Source organism: Oncorhynchus gorbuscha, linkage group LG03 (genome assembly GCF_021184085.1).
Source record: "Oncorhynchus gorbuscha isolate QuinsamMale2020 ecotype Even-year linkage group LG03, OgorEven_v1.0, whole genome shotgun sequence".
Classification (NCBI taxonomy): domain Eukaryota; kingdom Metazoa; phylum Chordata; class Actinopteri; order Salmoniformes; family Salmonidae; genus Oncorhynchus; species Oncorhynchus gorbuscha.
In genome coordinates, this window is record NC_060175.1 from 66,137,586 (window position 1) to 66,159,418 (window position 21,833).

General features: G+C 42.7%; 1 protein-coding gene across 1 annotated transcript in view; it reads right to left on the bottom strand.

Annotated features, from left to right (window-relative positions):
- The window catches only part of LOC124031718 (death-inducer obliterator 1-like), a 45,597-nt gene that overhangs the window by 8,532 nt on the left and 15,232 nt on the right, over positions 1 to 21,833 (bottom strand). Inside the window, exon 2 of the mRNA XM_046343316.1 lies at positions 631 to 735. Coding sequence (XP_046199272.1) covers positions 631 to 735 — 105 coding nt within the window. The remainder of the gene's footprint in view (positions 1 to 630; positions 736 to 21,833) is intronic.

Below are 21,833 nucleotides of genomic sequence, written 5' to 3' on the forward strand. Positions count from 1 at the left end.
TACGACAGAGCCTGGGCGCGAACCCAGAGTCTCTGATGGCACAGCTGGCGCTGCAGTACAGCGCCCTTAACCACTGCGCCACCTGGGAGGCTCGGCAGCTGTATGTTAATCATGTCGTCGTTCGGCCACGACTCGGTGACACATAATATATTACAGTTTTTATTGTCTCGTTGGTAGGATATACGTGCTCGTATAATAATCTATTTTATTATCGATTGATTGTAAATGGGCTAATAGGACCGATGGTAAAGGTAGATTACCCTCTCGGCGACGGATCCTTACAAGGCACCCGGACTGTCTTTCACAATACCTCCGTCTTTTCCTCCTGCGAATGACGAGGATGAGGGCCTTGTCGGGTGTCTGGAGTAAATCCTTCCCATCCGACTCGTTGAAGAAGAAGAATTCCTATAGTACGAGGTGAGTGATCGCTGGCCTGATGTCAAGAACCTCTTTTCGGTCATAAGACACGGTGGCAGAAACCTTATGTACAAATAAGTTACAAATAACGAGAAAAAACATACACAATGGCACAACTGGTTACGGGATCGTAAAACAGCGGCCAACTCCTTCGGCGCCATTGTAACAGATCAGAGCATAATGTTCATATTCATAAACGTTTTGTATACATACCATGTGTCTACTTGTCCTGGGGGGAAGACTGGGTAGGTCAACCTTCACTGGCTCAGGCGCTGGGTTTGGAAGTACACATGGGGCTTTGGGACCAGACTCCTGGACCTGCAAGACACATCGACAACAATCAGGGAATTAGAACACAGTACCTCAATCAACTAGTCAAGTTATGGATGATCAATACCGTTCTCAATGAAGTATGATAATGGTCTTCTTTAGTCATTTGTTTGGGAACACTTCATTTGGATAGTCCCTAGTAGATGTGCAGTAGATTTTCAATAACTGTCAACAACATTTCAACTAACTATTTACTAACCCTAAATTAAACCCTCACCCAAACCTTTATTCTAAATCTAACCAAGCAGTTGCTTATAAACAGACAGTTTTGTTGATAGTTTGGTCATCTGTAGATCATCTACATGACATGACCAAAAGTATGTGGACACATGCTTGTCAAACATCTCATTCCAAAATCCTGGGCATGAATATGGAGTTGGTCCCCGCTTTGCTGCTATAACAGGCTCTACTCTTCCGGTTAGGGTTTCCACTAGATGTTGGAACATTTCTGCGGGGACTTGCTTCCATTCAGCCAGAAGAGCATTAGTGAGGCCGGCACTGATGTTTGGCGATAAGGCCTGACTCGCCGTTGGCATTCCAATTCATCCCAAAGGCATTTAATGGGGTTGAGGTCAGGGCTCTGTGCAGGCAAGTCAAGTTCTTCCACGCAGATCTTGACAAACCATTTCTGTACGGACCCCCATGCCTCCCGTGTTATGGATTCTCCCGCCTCCCCTATTCCGGAAAACTGCAAAACCAAGACACTGCATGGGGACATTGTCATGTTGAAACAGGAAAGGGCCTTACCCAAACTGTTGCCACAAAGTTGGAAGTACAGAATTGTCTAAAATGTCTTTGTATGCTGTAGCATTAAACTTTCCCTTCACTGGAACTAAGGGGCCTAGCCCAAAACCATGGAAAACTGCCCCAGACCATTATTCCTTCTCCACCAAACTTTACAGTTGGCACTATGCATTCACGCTGGTAGCGTTCTCCTGGCATCTGCCAAACCCGGATTAGTCTGTCGGATTGCCAGATGGTGAAGTGTAATTCATCACTCCAGAGAACGTGTTTCCACTGCTCCAGAGTCCAATGGCGGCCTAAGATCGTCATCTTAGGCTTGTGTGCAGCCGCTCGGCCATGGTAACCCATTTCATGAAGCTCCCGAAAGAACAGTTATTGTGCTGACGTTGCTTCCAGAGGCAGTTTGGAACACTGTAGTGAGTGTTGCAACCGAGGACAGAGGATTTTTATACGCTTCAGCAGTAAGCGGTCCCGTTCTGTGAGTTTATATGACCTTCCACTTTGCGGCTGAGCTGTTGTTGCTCCTAGACGTTTCCACTTCACAATAACAGCACTTACAGCAGCTCTAGCAGGGCAGAAATTTGATAGACTGACTTGTTGGAAAGGTGGCATCCTATGACAGTGCCACGTTGAAAGGTACTGAGCTCTTCAGTAACGCCATTCTACTGCCAATGTTTCCCTATAGAGATTGTATGGATGTGTGTAGCAACAGGTGTGGCTGAAATAGCCAAATCCACTAACTTGAATGGGTGTCCACATACTTTTGTATATATTGTATTTGGGACTATCCAAATGTGGTGTACCTGACTGCCATACTAAAAAAGATAAAGCTATCATAATTATACTCTACCACTAGAGAGTCCCTTTTGCTCGGCTTAGACACCTTAGAGTTACCAGCCTCAGAAATTGCAGCCCAAATAAAGGTTTCACAGAGTTCAAGTAACAGACACACCTCAACATCAACTGTTCAGAGGAGACTGCATGAATCAGGCCTTTATGGTTGAATTGCTGCAAAGAAACCACTATTAAAAGGCCATCAATAAGAAGAAGAGCCAAAAAACACATGCAATGGACATTAGACCGGTGGAAATCTGTCCATTGGTCTGATAAGTCCAAATTTGAGATTTTTGGATCCAACCACCATGTCTTTGTAAGATGCAGAGTAGGTGAACGGATGATCTCCGCCTGTGTGGTTCCCACTGTGAAGCATGGAGGAGGAGGTGTGATGGTGCTTTGCTGGTGACTGTCTGCAATTCATTTAGAATTCAAGGCACAATTAACCAGCAATGCTACCACAGCATTCTGAAGCGATACGCCATCCCATCTGGTTTGCGCTTAGTGGGACTATCATTTGTTTTTCAACAGGACAATGACCCAACACACTTCCAGGATGTGTAAGGGCTATTTGATCAAGAAGGAAAGTGATGGAGTGCTGCATCAGATGACCCGGCCTCCACAATCACCCGACCTCAACCCAATTGAGATGGTTTTGGATGAGTTGGACTACAGAGTGAAGGAAAAGCAGCCAACAAGTGCTCATCATATGTGTAAACGCCTTCAAAACTGTTGGAAAAGCATTCCAGGTGAAGCTGGTTGAGAAAACGCCAAAAGTGTGAAAAGCTGTCATCAAGGCAAAGGGTGGCTACTTTGAAGAATCTCAAATATAAAATTGAATTTTAATTTATTTAACACTTTTTTTGGTTATTACATAATTCCATATGTGTTATTTCATAGTTTTGATGTCTTCACTAATATTCTACAATGTAGAAAATAGTCAACATAAATAAAGACCCTTGAATGAGTAGGTGTGTCCAAACTCTTGACTGGTACTGTATGTCTTCCTCAACAAGGACTATCCTGAAGCTGTGCGCCAGAAGAGGAAACAACTTATCCCAGTCATGAAAGCTGCCAGAGTGAACAGGGACATTGCTTACATCCGCTATGACTGGCTCATTGTCCACCCTCCCTCCCAGAAGCCTGGAAGGGTTGAGAGAGCCATGCCTATGGTTTCGTAGCTTCAACCCCGCAGCACACACACCAATTGATTATGGACTGCTGAAGGTATATTTTTTCTCTTGCTTAGTTTGCTCTTTTCAGTATTATGTTTATCTCTGATAAGCTACCCAGAAAGGGACTGAAAATAGCCCATACTGTATGTAGCCTTAGAAATAAGGTTAATGAAATCAATAATTAGCTCAAATCTGATATCAGTCATATATTACTTGATGATACAGAAGTACCAATACAAGAATGTAACATCTATAGAAGAGACAGAAATGCTTATGGGGGAGGTGTTGATACAGATACACATATATTATATATACACACACATACATATATATATATATATATATATATATATATACACTGCTCAAAAAAATAAAGGGAACACTTAAACAACACAATGTAACTCCAAGTCAATCACACTTCTGTGAAATCAAGCTGTCCACTTAGGAAGCAACACTGATTGACAATACATTTCACATGTTGTTGTGCAAATGGAATAGACAACAGGTGGAAATAATAGGCAATTAGCAAGACACCCCCAATAAAGGAGTGGTTCTGCAGGTGGTGACCACAGACCACTTCTCAGTTCCTATGCTTCCTGGCTGATGTTTTGGTCACTTTTGAATGCTGGCGGTGCTTTCACACTAGTGGTAGCATGAGACGGAGTCTACAACCCACACAAGTGGCTCAGGTAGTGCAGCTCATCCAGGATGGAACATCAATGTGAGCTGTGGCAAGAAGGTTTGCTGTGTCTGTCAGCGTAGTGTCCAGAGCATGGCGGCGCTACCAGGAGACAGGCCAGTACATCAGGAGATGTGGAGGAGGCCGTAGGAGGGCAAGAACCCAGCAGCAGGACCGCTACCTCTGCCTTTGTGCATGAGGAGCAGGAGGAGCACTGCCAGAGCCCTGCAAAATGACCTCCAGCAGGCCACAAATGTGCATGTGTCTGCTCAAACGGTCAGAAACAGACTCCATGAGGGTGGTATGAGGGCCCGACGTCCACAGGTGGGGGTTGTGCTTACAGCCCAACACCGAGCAGGACGTTTGGCATTTGCCAGAGAACACCAAGATTGGTAAATTCGCCACTGGCGCCCTGTGCTCTTCACAGATGAAAGCAGGTTCACACTGAGCACTCCATGTGCTCGCCAGAGGTAGCCTGACTGCCATCAGGTACCGAGATGAGATCCTCAGACCCCTTGTGAGACCATATGCTGGTGCGGTTGGCCATGGGTTCCTCCTAATGCAAGACAATGCTAGACCTCATGTGGCTGGAGTGTGTCAGCAGTTCATGCAAGAGGAAGGCATTGATGCTATGGACTGGCCCGCCCATTCCCCAGACCTGAATCCAATTGAGCACATCTGGGACATCATGTCTCGCTCCATCCACCACAGACTGTCCAGGATTTACACTTAATGTGTAAATATTTGTATGAACATAACAAGATTAAACAACTGAGACAAACTGAACAAGTTCCACAGACTTATGACTAACAGAAATTAAATAATGTGTCCCTGAACAAACGGGGGGTCAAAATCAGATGCATTAAGTACTGCAGTGCATCTCCTCCTCACGGACTGCACCAGATTTGCCAGTTCTTGCTGTGAGATGTTACCCCACTCTTCCACCAAGGCACCTGCAAGTTCCGGTATATTTCTGGGGGGAATGGCCCTAGCCCTCACCCTCCAAACCAATAAATGACTTACAATCATCCAATGTTGAACAAGCTGAGGTTGGGCCTAAGTAATGCAATAAACTCTTATTTTGGTTGGTGATGTGAAAGGTGATATATGTATCATGTTAAGATGAGAACTTCATCTTAGAATGGCAAGTATGTACATAAATGGAGGATACCAAGATAAAGAATTTATGCTTTCAAATTTGACAACAGCATTGAAGCAAATTTTACCAAAAATGTCAAAAAGGGCAACGGGAAAACAATATATTGGGCAATATTGGGATAATCCAGATATGCTCAATGGGATTGAGATCCGGGCTCTTCGCTGGCCATGGCAGCACACTGACAATGAGCAGTATGGCTATTGGCATTGTCATGCTGGAGGGTCATGTCAGGATGAGCCTGCAGGAAGAGTACCACATGAGGGAGGAGGATATCTTCCCTGTAACGCACAGCATTGAGATTGCCTGCAATGTCAACAAGCCATTCCGATGATGCTGTGACGCACCGACCCAGACCATGACGGACCCTTCACCTCCAAATCGATCCCTCTCCAGAGTACAGGCCTCGGTGTAACGCTCATTCCTTTGATGATAAACGATAATCCGACCATCACCCCATGTGAGAGAAAACCGAGACTTGTCAGTGAAGAGCACTTTTTGCCAGTCCTGTCTGGTCCAGCGAAGGTGGGTTTGCTCCCATAGGCGACGTTGTTGCCAGTGATGTCTGGTTAGGACCTGCCTTACAACAGGCCTTCAACAGGCCTTCAAAGCCCTCAGTCCAGCCTCTCACAGAGAGGTCTACTTTTTTGGGGACCTGAATATTGACTGATTTTCATCAAGCTGTCCGCTCAGGAGGAAGCTTCTTACTGTAACCAGCGTCTGTAATCTGGTTCAGGTTATTAATCAACCTACCAGGGTGTTTACAAACACTACAGGAACAAGATCATCCACATGTATGGTTCACATTTTTACTAATACGTTAGAACTCTGTATCCTTACCTATTGGATACAGTGATCACAATATAGTGGCTAATCCAGGAAAGCCAAAGTTCCAAAACCTGGGCCTAAAATAGTGTATAAGAGATCATACAAAAGATTTTGCTGTGACTCTTATGTAGATGATGTAAAAAAAAATGTGTTGGTCTGATGTGATTAACAAGGAGCATCCAGACGCTGCACTTGATGAACTTATGAAATTGCTTTGTCCAATTATTGAGAAGCATGCACCTGTTAAGAAACGAACTGAAGACACGAACTGTTAGAACTGTTAATGCTCCATGGATTGATGAGGAATTGAACAATTATATGGTTGAAAGAGATGGCAAAAGGAATGGCTAATAAGTCTGGTTCCACATCTAACTAGCTGGCTTACTGGAAATTGAGACATTAATGGGACTAAACTCAACAAAAAGAAGAAGAAACTGTATTATGAAGCCAAGATCAATGATATAAAGAATTATGGGGGAAAAATGGGGGGGGGGGTACTTTAAATTAAATTATGGGCAGGAAGACTAATTCAACTCTATTCAAACATTTGATGTTGCGAATCATTTGAATGATTGGCAAAGTGGGCAAATTTAGGTAGGAAATGCCAACAATGAACAGTGAGCCATCGTATAAATGCATAGAAAAACTAATAATGAAAGAAAAGCATTGCAAATTAGAATTTTGTAAAGTAAGTGTGGGAGAGGTGGACAATTATTTTTATCGATCAATAATAACAAACCTCCTGGCATTGACAACTTAGATGGGAATCTCCTGAGGATGGTGGCAGACTCTACAGCCACTCCTATCTGCCATATCTTTAATCTGAGCCTAGAGGAAAGTCTTTGTCCTCAGGCCTGGATGGAAGCCAAAGTAATTCCGCTACCCGAGAGCGGTAAATCAACCTTTACTGGTTATAACAGCAGACCTACAAGCTTGCTGCCAGCTCTTAGCAAAATGTTGGAAAAAATTGTGTTTGAACAAATACAATGTTATTTCTCTGTAAACAAATGAACAACAGACTATCAGCATGCATATAGAGAAGGGCACTCAACATGTACTGCACTGACACAAATGTCTGATGATTGGTTGAAAGAAATTGATAATAAAAATATTGTGGGAGCTGTTCTGTTTGATTTCAGTGCAGCCTTTGATATTATCGATAACCTGTTGTTGTAAAAACTACCAGCTGAATCTGGTAATGAATGGTGTGAGATTGAACTAGTTGAGGAGACTAAATTACTTGGCGTTACCTTAGATTGTAAACTGTCATGGTCAAAATGTATACAGTGCATTTGGAAAGTATTCAGATCCCTTGACTTTTTCCACATTTTGTTACGTTTCAGCCTTATTCTAAAATTGATTCAATAGTTTTTCTCCCTCATCAATCTACACACAATACCCCATCATGACAAAGCAAAAACAGTTTTTTAGAAATGTTTGCAAATGAATAAAAAATAATAATAATTAATATCGCATTTACATAAGTATTCAGACCCTTTATTCAGTACTTTGTTGATGCACCTTTGGCAGCGATTACAGCCTCAAGTCTTCTTGGGTAGGATGCTACAAGCTTGGGACACCTGTATTTGGGGAGTTTCTCCCATTCTTCTCTGCAGATCCTTTCTAGCTCTGTCAGGTTGAATGAGGAGCGTTGCTGCAACGCTATTATCAGGTCTCTCCAGAGATGTTCAATCGGGTTCAAGTCCGAGCTCTGGCTGGGCCACTCAAGGACAGAAGCCACTCCTGCGTTGTCTTGGCTGTGTGTTTAGGGTCGTTGTCCTATTGGAACTTTGCTCCTTTCATCTTTCCCTCGATCCTAACTAGTCTCCCAGTCCCTGCTGCTGAAAAACATCTCCCCGGCATGATGATGTCACCACCATGCTTCACCGTAGGGATGGTGCCAGGTTTCCTCCAGACATGACGCTTGGCATTCAGAGCATTGAATCTTGTTTGTCATGGTCTGAGAATCTTTAGGTGTATTTTGACCAACTCCAAGCAAGCCTTCATGTGCCTTTTACTGAGGAATCTTTCCTAAAAGTTAGTTACAAACATAGTTACATTTCATTTAAACGTGTGTAATGTTCTAGGAATGTCATCCAACTGTTTTGAAATTGGGAATGTTCACAAATAGTTCAGAAAACATTAAGAAACAACGTTCTTCTGTAAAAATGTTAGTACTTCAGCATAACGATTCCTACAAGTTTACTCATGGTTCTATTTAAACTCATGTTCTCAAATTGTTCCAAGAACGTAAAGAAACAATGTGGGAACTTCAGCTCGAGATAATATTTCCTCGTGGTTCTATTTCAAGTAGTTTTCTCAAATTGTTTATAGAACGTTAAGAAACCACGTTCTTCTGTGGGAATTTCAGTACTTTAGCATGATGTTTCCTTATTCAGAGAATGTTCTAAGAATTATATACCATGACGAGATCCTGAGGCTCATTGCCGTGCCATTTATCCGCTGCCATCATTGAGCATGTTTGGGATGCTTTGGATCAACGTGTATGACAGCATGTTCCAGTTCCCGCCAATATCCAGCAACTTTGCACAGCCCTTTTGTCCATGTGCAATGTTGTCCCACTCCTCTTCAATCTACAGCCTGATCAACGTTATGCGAAGGAGATGCCGTGCTGCATGAGGAAAATGGTACCGCGCTGCATGAGGAAAATGGTGCCAATTGACTGATTTCCGTATATAAACTGTCAAATCTTTGAAATTGTTGCATGTTGCGTTTATACATGTTGCGTTGTGTATGTATTGACCAATACATTCAAGTTTGTTAAATGTGCTGAACGTTCCAAAAGCCTGCACCATTCCCAGGATGTTGTGGGATGGTTGTATGCAAAATAACCATAGGACACCAAGCTCTAAGAAACATATGGTTCTCAGAATGTTTTGTGCTAGCTGGGTAATTTTTGTATGGTGGTCAATGAGTATAGAATTTGGTCAACAACAAAAAAGTTGCGAATTTGCTATGCGAGGCATATTTGATTGAATAGAAGTTTCGTAATATTTAGTTTGTTTTACGAATGCACTGATATAAATTGGACGCACTTGGCATTTCTGCAACTTAAAAAATATATTTAAAAAACAGCTTTGTATCAGAGGTGTGCCTGTTGTTCACACACATATTTGCCCTCTCATTGTCTAGAATGGTCCCACCTTGGTCTCATCCTGCCTGCTTCCATCATAGACAGTACAGTGCTTGCATCTTTGAGGCCATGTATTTCCATTGCTAGAGCGGTTACTTGTCAATTATAAAAGGTCATCTTTGGTTACATGCATCATAAAAGAAAGGGCAAGGGATAGCAACGGGCGGCTCCAGGGAGGGGCTTGACAGTGCTGAAGCCTCCTCAAAAATAGGCCTGGCACCCCCAAGAGACCATTAGTACATGCACACCATAGATTGGTGTTTGCGAAGGGGTGCTTTCAAACTGCCCCAGTGAAAAATTCCTAGTGACACCACTGGACATGACATGGTTAGCAGATGTTAATGCGAGTGTAGCGAAATGCTTGTGCTTCTAGTTCCGACAATGCAGTAATAACCAACAAGTAATCTAGCTAACAAGTCCAAAACTACTACCTTATAGACACAAGTGTAAGGGGATAAAGAATATGTACATAAAGATATATGAATGAGTGATGGTACAGAGCAGCATAGGCAAGATACAGTAGATGGTATTGAGTTGAAGTGTCCCCTTGTGTGTGTGTGTGTGTGTGTGTGTGTGTGTGTGTGTGTGTGTGTGTGTGTGTGTGTGTGTGTGTGTGTGTGTGTGTGTGTGTGTGTGTGTGTGTGTGTGTGTGTGTGTGTGTGTGTGTGTGTGTGTGTGTGTGTGTGTGTGTGTGTGTGTGTGTGTGTGTGTGTGTGTGCAGGATGCTCCTTAACAGAGGAAGAGCCTCCTTGTATGTTAGCACACAGTGACATCTGCTTGTTCGCCACAAGTTTCCCCAGAGGTTCAGAAGTTGATGCAAATTTGCGGCAACAGTCAGCCAAAAAACTAATTTGCATGTGAAAATAGTGGTAGGTTATCCAAAAGATTTACCACAACTGCTTGCCAGAAGCCTGTTTTTTTTCTCGGTATGTTGAGATTCTAAATGGATCCTGCCGTGACCCCACTATTTAGGATAATCTAGATAAGGTCACTTCCAATCCACCCAATGTTGATCAAGGCAAAAATGATGACATACAGATGAATCATACAGTTGACTATTTATGCACTTTATCAGACTTTCATATGATAATAAGTCAGATTGAGGTTAAAGTGTGTCTAGTGTGCATTTGAGAGAAGTAGGTCTTCCTTTAAGGCATCTGTTAAGATAGTTGCTTTTACAATCAGCTGTACGCTTAATTCTTAAAAAGTAACATTAGCAAGTGAATGAAACTGCAACCTTGCAGCAATCAAGTGACTTGGATATACAGGCCATAATGAACAATTAAAATAATTATGACCAGGGCATTAATTGTGTGTAGTTTTATCATCTCTTCTGGACTTTTACAGCATCTGTTATGTCTACGGCAGAAAAACGCTATCCGAAAATGAAATGAGGACGTAATGTAACGAAATGAGGAATAAACATCTTATCGTCACAGTCATTGAAGTATTAGTATTGGAGATTTTTACATGACACTTGCTCGGGGGTACGTGAATGTGCTAGATTCTCAGCATAGCAGAACACCAGACACACAATGTAGGAGTGCACTGTTGAAAAGCTATTCCAATGTCTGGCCAGTAGAGGGTGCTTGTGTTTAACCATTTTAACAAGAAGAGAAGATAAAATGGCAGATACATATATATATATATTCAAAAGTATGTGGAAAACCCTTCATATTTGTGGATTCGGGCTATTTCAGCCAGACCCGTTGCTGCCAGGTGTATAAAATCAAGCACACAGCCATGCAATCTCCATACACAAACATTGGCAGTAGTACCGCCTTACTGAAGAGCTTAGTGACTTCTCAATCGTTATAGGATGCCACCTCAACTAGTCAGTTCTGAAAATGTCTACCTTGCGAGAGCTACCCCGGTCAACTGTAAGTTTTTATTTTTTATTTTTTTATTTCAACTTTATTTAACCAGGTAGGCTAGTTGAGAACAAGTTCTCATTTGCAATTGCGACCTGGCCAAGATAAAGCATAGCAGTGTGAACAGACAACACAGAGTTACACATGGAGTAAACAATTAACAAGTCAATAACACAGTAGAAAAAAAAGAAAATTAAAAAGAGAGTCTATATACATTGTGTGCAAAAGGCATGAGGAGGTAGGCAAATAATTACAATTTTGCAGATTAACACTGGAGTGCTAAATGATCGGATGGTCATGTACAGGTAGAGATATTGGTGTGCAAAAGAGCAGAAAAGTAAATAAATATAAACAGTATGGGGAACAGGTAGGTAAAATTGGGTGGGCTATTTACCGATAGACTATGTACAGCTGCAGCGATCGGTTGGCTGCTCAGATAGCAGATGTTTGAAGTTGGTGAGAGAGATAAAAGTCTCCAACTTCAGCAATTTTTGCAATTCATTCCAGTCACAGGCAGCAGAGAACTGGAACGAAAGGGGGCCAAATGAGGTGTTGGCTTTAGGGATGATCAGTGAGATACACCTGCTGGAGTGCGTGCTAAGTGCTGTTATTGTGAAGAAGAAATATCTAGGAGCAACAACTGCTCAGCCATGAAGTGGTAGGCCCACACAAACTCACAGAACGGGACCACCAAGTGCTGAAGCGCGTAGCACGTAAAAATCGTCTGTCCTCGGTTGCAACACTCACTAAAGAGTTCCAGACTGCCTCTGGAATCAACGTCAATAGAAGAACTGTTAGTCGGGAGCTTCATGAAATTAGTTTCCATGGCCGAGCAGCCGCACACAAGCCTAAGATCACCATGCGCAATGCCAACGTGGAAACATCTGGCAGTCCGACAGACTAATCTGGGTTTGGCAGATGCCAGGAGAACGCTGCCTATCCCAATGCATAGCGCCAACTGTAAAGTTTGGTGGTGGAGAAATAATGGTCTGGACATTTTTTTTATGGTATGGGCTAGGCCCCTTAGTTCCAGTGAAATGAAATCTTAATGCTACAGCATACAATAACATTCTAGATTATTCTCTGCATCCAACTTTGTGGCAACAGTTTGGGGAAGGCCCTTTCCTGTTTCAGCGTGACAATGCCCCCGTGCACAAAGCAAGGTCCATACAGAAATGTATTGTTGGGATTGGTGTGGAATAACTTGACTGGCCTGCACAGAGCCCTGAACTCAAGCCCAAGGAACACCTTCGGGATGAATTGGAACGCCGACTGCGAGCCAGGCCTAATCGCCCAACATCAGTGCCTGACCTCACTAATGGTCTTGTGGCTGAATGGAAGAAAATCCCCGCAGCAATGTTCCAACATCTAGTGGAAAGCCTTCCCAGAAGAGTGGTGGCTGTTATAGCAGCAAAGGGGGGACCAACTTCATATTAATGCCCAAGATTTTGGAATGAGATGTTTGACCGATACCTTTGGTCATGTTTATTTAGAACTGTGTAACAGAAAGCAGATTGTGGAAAAAAATACCCATAATGCCTAGCTACACCTATCCAGTTCCTTCAGATCTGCCAACAGATCACATTGAAAGGGTATGAGCAATGAGGTTGCTTTCCTCAGATGCAAGTGTCCGATGTGTTCAGGACTTTTAATTGCCAAAAATTAAAAAACGTAACCACAGAAAAACTCAAAGGAAACTGAAATGAAATGCATGTCTGTTGTGTGGCAGATCCTTCGATGGTATAGAATAATGCTTGTGTACTTAACCAGGTTACTAAATGTGTAACTGGTAATTATCGTTGTTCCATGTGTGAACTGACACTAACTAAACAACTTACTGTACTCCACTCTCTCTCTCTCACACATACACACACACACAACCATTGCATTTCACTGAAGCCCATTCATGTGCAGGATTCAAACAGATGTTCATTGATGCACGTTATCCCAGGTACCTATAAACTATAACCCAACGGGAAAGCAAAAGGAGCAACTGTCATTTTGTGAGTGATAAGTGATTTCCAAAAAGGAAATATTGGAAGGAGTATTTTACAACTCCTACTGATCTGTCAGGCATTTCAGTATTGAGCACGTCAGTGGAATTGGCCAGCTAGGTACTTCAGTCTTCTTCATTGAAATGAATCAATGTGTCCTGTGGGAAATCCTTCCTGGCATCTGGTCATCCTCTCAGGGCCTCCATGCTGCAGCTGAAAAACTGCTCTGTAATCTCTCCCAGGTCCCTGTTTGCATGGACTCCTCTTTCCCTCTGGTTTGAGTGTCTTAAATGTAGAGAATGTCTGTGTGTGTTGATGTCGTGTGTGTGTGTGTGTGTGTGTGTGTGTGTGTGTGTGTGTGTGTGTGTGTGTGTGTGTGTGTGTGTGTGTGTGTGTGTGTGTGTGTGTGTGTGTGTGTGTGTGTGTGTGTGTGTGTGTGTGTGTGTGTGTGTGTGTGTGTGTGTGTGTGTGTGTGTGTGTGTGTGTGTGTGTTTTTGAATGACACTCCAGGTTGTTGAAGATCAAAATTCTTCATTACAGAAAATGACCACACAGGGCCAAAAAAGGCAAATACAAAAAAAAGGTTACCCTTTTGAATTGTTTGAGGTTGTGTTTCATCAACAAATGATAGGTGCTGCAATATTATGACATTTGTTTTGCTAAATGTACTAACTAGAACCTGTCAGTTGCTGGCGAGTGTGAGAAGTCAGAAATGTGTTGGGAAATCTGATAGACCATTTAACACTGCAGAACATGAGTACTCTTCTGAATACTAAATCTGAAGTGGCATGGGTAAAGGGGTAGCATTTTACCAGAGGGCAAAGCAGAGGACCCTTGAAGACCGAGTGCCTCTGTGGACATTAGTGAAAAGGACCAAACTCTCAATTTCCTTGGCAGGGTGGAAAGGTTCAAACTCACTGAGGGGGAAACTGTGCGCAAGAATGTATCTAGAGACCCTATCATGCATATCCAGGAGACAACCAAATCAAGGCCACATTCAACAGCACTGAACACGTCAATGGTCTGGTATGGAAAAGGTGCAAAAGTGAACATAAGCACTGGCTGGGACTGCCTTTGTTGTACACACTTACTATTACCATTACAGACAGCTTTCCACCATTACTTCCAGATGCTGCTCTACTGCCCCATTCCCGCCCTTGCTGCTTTACCCATCGATGCCGCCGCATTCGCCCGACCTTCTGGTCTGTCCCATCATGCTGTGTCAGCAATGTCTATACCCTAAAACGTACGGTTTTTATGGACAACTATCTGGCCAAAAGGTCCTTAACTGTATGTGTCTCGCAGATACGGAAAACAGTCTATCCCTACTTGAAATTCTCTGAACAACATACGAGTACAATGTATGTAACCTCTACCTGGTACAACCAGAGGAGAATGGGCCTCCCCTCAGTCTGGTTAACCTCGAGGGTTATATTATTTACCCCCTTGCTGCTGTGGTTCTGCTTGTCCTTTTGGTTCTAGGCCAGGTTACTGCCAAGCGATTTGCGACAACTTGACATTAAAAAAGGCTCTCTGGGGATATAGCAAAAAGTTGCCAACTATGGTAGCTTTCTTTCAACCACACGTATAAGCTAAATAATAAAATAATAATATATGCCATTTAGCAGACGCTTTTATCCAAAGCGACTTACAGTCATGTGTGCATACATTCTACGTATGGGTGGTCCCGGGGATCGAACCCACTACCCTGGCGTTACAAGCGCCATGCTCTACCAACTGAGCTACACAGCTACAGTTACAAATGTACCCTTTACGAACAGATGCTTCTGAAAACAAATCCCATGTCTGGATAGATAGTGAAGTCTCTGGTGCTCAGGTGAATATCATCATCCTTTCCTTTGATGAATAGCTGAAGCTTTATTTTCAAACAGCAAAGACAGCCTTGTAGACGTGGTTCATAGTGAAGCAATGGAGCTGAAGAAGCTAGTCATGTGACGATGAGCTCGATCTTGCATGTAAAGACTAATGCATCTCAATAGTCTAGAATGGCTTCCTCCCTCCTCGTCCACTCTCCTTCATGACCACTAGTCTGATTGTACAGTGTGTCTGTGTGTGTTGGCGTCCCGTGTGTATATATGGCACTGCAGGTCGTTGAAGATAAAAACATATTAAAAAATCAATACAAAAATGGACAAAAGTGCAGGTGCGTGGCACTCGTCCTCTCTCCTCCATGAGCACTGATATGAAAACACAGGTTATATGACAGCCACAGGAGGAGGTTGGTGGCAATCCCTAGCACAAGGTGCACCTCTGTAATGATCGTGCTGTTTTAATCAGGATTATCTTGGCAAAGGAGAAATGCTCACCAACAGGAATGTAAACAAATTTGTGCACAAAATTTGGAAAATGCATATGAAATATATCTGGGATTTTTTTTATTTCAGCTCATGAAACATGGGTCCAATACTTCAAATGTTGCTTTTATATTTTTGTTCAAAGTATTGTGAATCGTAATAATGTAGCTAATCAGAATGTTTAACGGGAAAAAATGACCTAAAACTAATGTTATGCAAGGTAGATGTAAATTCTTCATGGGTAGTTAGCTAGCTAACAATTATTTATGGCTATCTGGCCAGTTAACCCTATTGACCTATTATGGGCTTGCGATCGACGCACACTAGTGGATATGTAGGCAGGTAAACATGCCAAAATTAACATAGCATGTATTTATTAACCTATCAAGATTACAATATTGTAGTCAGGCAACATATGAAATGTGAATAGGTAACATTTCATTCTGAAATTTGAGTGTATTTTAATGGCCGGCAGTTATTTCATGAAATTTTGCGTAATTATTTATGTTGTTGCGTCATATTCTTTACATACTTTCCGTTGAAGTTTGCGTCAATGCATGCTTCAAAATATGTACAAATTGAGTACGCATTCGAGAAGTGCCCTCCGTGCGTTGTTTCGCATTCTTTGATTTGGACTCATACTCCGACCCTCCAATGCTCCAATTTGTAGTCCAGAGAGGACATATGAATAAAAAATGATTCACTCGTTATGTCAAGATCACAACTTATCTATCTCATGATCACGACATAGCAACAATGGTTTTGTCCGAGATCACAAGATAAACTCTATAAATATGAGTGGACGTATTGATGATAGATTGACAGAGTCGGCAAAGCCCACGGTGGATCAGTGCATATGTATTTATTTATTCCACCTTTATTTAACCAGGTCGTCCAGTTGAGAACAAGTTCTTTACAACTTACAACTGCGACCTTTACAACTGCGACCTGGCCAAGATAAAGCAAAGCAGTGTGACACAAACAACACAGAGTTACACATGGGATAAACACACGTACAGTCAATAACACAATATACATATCTATATACAGTGTGTGCAAATGTAGATTAGGGAGGTAAGGAAATAAATAGGCCATAGTGGCGAAATAATTACAATTGAGCAATTAAACCCTGGAGTGATAGATGTGCAGAAGATGAATATGCAAGTAGAGATTCTGGGGTGCAAAGGAGCAACAACAACAAAAATAACAATATGGGGATGAGGTAGTTGGGTGGGCTATTTACAGGTGAGCTGTGTACAGGTGCAATGATCTGTGAGCTGCTCTGACAGCTGATGCTTAAAGTTAGTGAGGGAGATGTGAGTCTCCAGCTTCAGTGATTTTTGCAATTCATTCCAGTCATTGGCAGCAGAGAACTGGAAGGAAAGGCAGCCAAAGGAGGAGTTGGCTTTGGGGATGACCAGTGAAATATACCTGCTGGAGCGCATGCTATGGGTGGGTGCTGCTATGGTGACTAGTGAGCTGAGATAAGGCAGGGCTTTACCTAGCAAAGACTTATAGATGACCTGGAGCCAGTGGGTTTGGCGACGAATATGAAGCGAGGGCCAGCCAATGAGAACATACAGGTCGCAGTGGTGGGTAGTATATGGGGCTTTGATGACAAAACGGATGGCACTATGATAGACTACATCCAATTTTCTGAGTAGAGTGTTGGAGGCTATTTTGTAAATGACATCGCCAAAGTCAAGGATCAGCAGGATAGTCAGTTTTACGAGAGTATGTTTGGCAGCATGAGTGAAGGATGCTTTGTTGCGAAATAGGAAGCCGATTCTAGATTTAATTTTGGATTGGTGATGTAATGTGAGTCTGGAAGGAGAGTTTGCGGTCTAACCAGACACCTAGGTATTTGCAGTTGCCCACATATTCTAAGACAGAACCGTCCAGAGTAGTGATGCTAGTCCGTGGGGCGACGCACAATTGGCCTAGCGTCGTCTGGGTTAGGGAGGGCTTGGTCGGTAGGGATGACCAGCGACTCCTGTGGCGGGCCGGGCACAGTGTGCGCTAACCAAGGTTGCCAGGTGCACGGTGTATCCTCTGACACATTGGTGCGGCTGGCTTCCGGGTTGGATGCGCGCTGTTTTACGAAGCAGACTTGCTTCTATTCAGCCACAAGAGAATTGGTGAGGTAGGGCACTGATGTTGGGCTCTTAGGCTTGGTTCACAGTCGGCATTCCAATTCATCCCAAAGGTGGGGTTGAGGTCAGGGCTCTGTGCAGGCCAGTCAAGTTCTTCCACACCAAATCTCAAGGGGAAAGAATTCTGTATGGAACTCGCTTTGTGCACAGGAGCATTGTCATGCTGAAGCAGGAAAGGGCCACCCAAAAACTGTTGCCACAAAGTTGGAAGCAAAGAATCGTCTAGAATGTCATTGTATGTTGCAGCGTTAAGACTTCCCTTCACTGGAACTAAGGGGCCTAGCTCAAACCATGAAAAACAGCCCCAAACCATTTTTCATTCTCCACCAAACTTTACAGTTGGCACAATGCATTGGGGCAGGTAGTGTTCTCCTGGATCCACCAAACCTAGATTTGTCCGTCAGACTGACAAATGGTGACTCGAGATTCATCACTCCAAAGAATGCGTTTCCACTGCTCCAGAGTCCAATGGCGGTGAGCTTTACACCACTCCAGCCGATGCTTGACATTGCACATGGTGATCTTAGGCTTGTGCGCAACTGCTCGGCAATGGTAACCCATTTCATGAAGCTCCCGACGAACAGTGCTTGTGCTGACGTTGTTTCCAAATGCAGTTTGGAACTCAGTAGTGAGCGTTGCGTCGGAGGACATACAATTTTTATGCGCTACAACACTCGGCGGTCCCATGCTGTGGCCTACCACTTCGCGGCTGAGCAGTTGTGACATTTCCACTTCACAATAACATCACTTACAGTTGACCGGGGCAGCTCTAACAGGGCAGAAATTTGACGAACTGACTTGTTGAAAAGGTGGCATTCTGTGATGGTGCCACGTTGAAAGTCACTGAGCTCTTCAGTAAGGCCATTCTACTGCCATGTTTGTCTATGGAGATTGCATGGCAGTTTGCTCAACTTTAATGAACTGTCAGCAACGGGTGTGGCTGAAATAGCTGAATCCAATCATTTTAAGGGGTGTCCACAAATGTTTTTCTCCTCAATTTCGGGATATCCATTTGGCAGTTTCAGTCTTGTCCAATCGCTGCAACTCCCGTATGGACTTGGGAGAGGTGAAGGTGGCGAGCCATGCATCCTCTGAAATAAGACCCGCCAAGCCCCACTGCTTCTTGGCATACTGCTCGCTTGACCCAGCCCGCCACAGGAGTTGCTAGATTGCGACGGGACAAGGACATCCCGGCCGGCCAAACTCTCCCCTAACCCAGACGACGCTGGGCCAATTGTGCGACACACGGGATCAAATCCGGGTCTATAGTGACGCCCTGTGAGGCTCAAAAGTATGCCGTTTTAAACAAAAATACAGACACCCTCCAGACCTAGCGAGGTAGCAAACAAGCTAGCAAGTTCATGGAATGTTTGCCCTAACTTTAGCTAATAGCTCATTTATGTTTACATTTTAGTCATTTAGCAGACACTCTTATCCAGAGCAACTTATAGTAATGAGTGCATATACACTACCGTTCAAACGTTTGGGGTCACTTAGAAATGTCATTGTTTTCCATGAAAACATACATGAAATTAGTTGCAAAATGAATAGGAAATATAGTCAAGACGTTGACAAGTTTATAAATAATGATTTTTAATTGAAATAATAATTGTGTCTTTCAAACTTTGCTTTCGTCAAAGAATCTTCAATTTGGAGAAATTATAGCCTTGCAGACCTTTGGCATTCTAGTTGTCAATTTGTTGAGGAAAACTAAAGAGATTTCATCCCATGCTTCCTGAAACAAGTTGGACTGGCTTGATGGGCACACTACCATATGGTCAAGCTGCTCCCACAACAGCTCAATAGGGTTGAGATCAGTTGACTGTGCTGGCCACTCCACTATAGACAGAAATACCAACTGACTGCTTCTTCCCTAAATAGTTCATGCATAGTTTGAAGCTGTGCTTTGGGTCATTGTCCTGTTGTAGGAGGAAATTGGCTCCAATTAAGCATTGTCCACAGGGTATGGCATGGCGTTGCAAAATGGAGTGAAAGCCTTCCTTCTTCAAGATCCCTTTAACCTTGAACAAATCTCCCACTTTACCACCACCAGAGCACCCCCCAAGACCATCACATTGCTTCCACCATGCTTGGCAGATGGCGTCAAGCACTCATCCAGCATCTTTTCATTTTTTCTGCGTCTCACAAATGTTATTCTTTGTGATCCGAACACCTGCAATTTAGATTCATCTGTCCATAACACTTTTTTCCAATCTTCCTATTTCCAGTGTCTGTGTTCTTTTGCCCATCTTAATCTTTTCTTTTTATTGGCCAGTCTGATATGGCTTTTTCTTTGTTACTCTGACTAGAAGGCCATCCCAGTGTCGCCTCTTCACTGTTGATGTTGAGACTGGTGTTTTGCAGGTACTATTTAATGAAGCTGCCAGTTGAAGACTTGTGAGGTGTCTGTTTCTCAAACTAGACACTAATGTACTTGTCCTCTTGCTCAATTGTGCACCAGGAGCCCCCACTCCTCTTTCTATTCTGGTTAGAGCCAGTTTGCGCTGTTCTGTGAAGGGAGTAGTACACAGCGTTGTACAAGATCTTCAGGTTCTTGGCAATTTCTCACATGGAATAGCCTTCATTTACTCAGAACAAGAACAGACTTATGCATTTCAGAAGAAAGTATTTGTTTCTGGCTATTTGAGCCTGTAAACAAGCCCACAAATGCTGATGCTCCAGATACTCAACTAGTCTACTGAAGGCCAGTTTTATTGCTTCTTTAATCAGAACAACAGTTTTCAGCTGTGCTGACATGATTGCAAAAGAGTTTTCTAATGATCAATTAGCCCTTTACAATGATAAACTTGGATTAGCTAACACAACGTGCCACTGGAACACAGGACTGATGGTTGCTGATAATGGGCCGCTGTACGCAAATGAAGATATTCCATTAAAAATCAGCTGTTTCCAGCTACAACAGTCATTTACAACATGAACAATGTCTACACTGTATTTCTGATAAATTTTACGTTATTTTAAAGGCCAAAATATGTGATTTTCTTTAAAAAACAAGGACATTTCTAAGTAATCCCAAACTATTGTATATATAGCATATATAAACACAGCAAAAAAAAAAAAATCCTCTCACTGTCAACAGCGTTTATTTTCAGCAATCATGTAACATGTGTAAATATTTGTATGAACATAACAAGATTCAACAACTGAGACAAACTGAACAAGTTCCACAGACTTGTGACTAACAGAAATTGAATAATGTGTCCCTGAACTAGCTAGCGAACTTAGATGGTGAAGCTAGGGCTAGGTGTTCTTGATCATGTTTGTTTGTGTCTGTGGGTGAGGGGTAGGTAGCCTACTTCAAGTACAGTACTACCCTAGCTAGCTGTATTATTTTATTGTGGCTTTTTGAGGGGTTTCATAGATCGACTGATTAGCCTCTAAATCTCTCGGGGCAACAGTGTTCTTACTTTACTGCCGGAAAACATGGATATGTTTGCTGTTACCCTCTGGACAGCAGATCATTAATATCGCTAGTTGGTAAGGTTTATATAACGTTATTTAGTCCTACATGCTATGGTGGGTATTAATTTAATTGATATTCACACGTTTGTTTTTGAGGTACAATTAATGTCATGTTATTGATGCCAAATTGCTATCCTTATTGCACCTTCTCTATTCCAGAACCAATGGGTGTGCCTGAGTTATCACCTATCAACTAAGTAAGCGGTTTCAACGTGTCACACTATTCTCCAGCTTTGGTCTGATTCAGTAATTGCAGGAAGTCCTGAAGAGTAGGAGTCTGTGAAGGGTTTTGTCCCAGCCCAGCTCTAACACAAACTTAAATGATCAACATACCGAATCACAGTGATAGGCTGATTTGTAATCAGGTACGGGCTGGAACAAAAGCTTATATACACTCCTTCCATTCAAATCTGGAGCTGTCCATCTGTTTAAATCATGATTCTGTACTCTGGATACAATTGGGCAGTGGGTTATTGATATAATGTGCCTTGAGAAAGTATTCATACCCCTTGACTAATTTAACATTTTGTTGTGTTACAGCCTGAATTCAAAATGTATTAAAAATAAATTCATTCTCACCCATCTACACACAATACCCCATAATGACATAAATCTCTTATTTACATAAGTATTCACACCCAAGTCACACTTGGGTGTGAATAGATTAGAATCACTTTTGGCAGCAATTACAGCTGTGAGT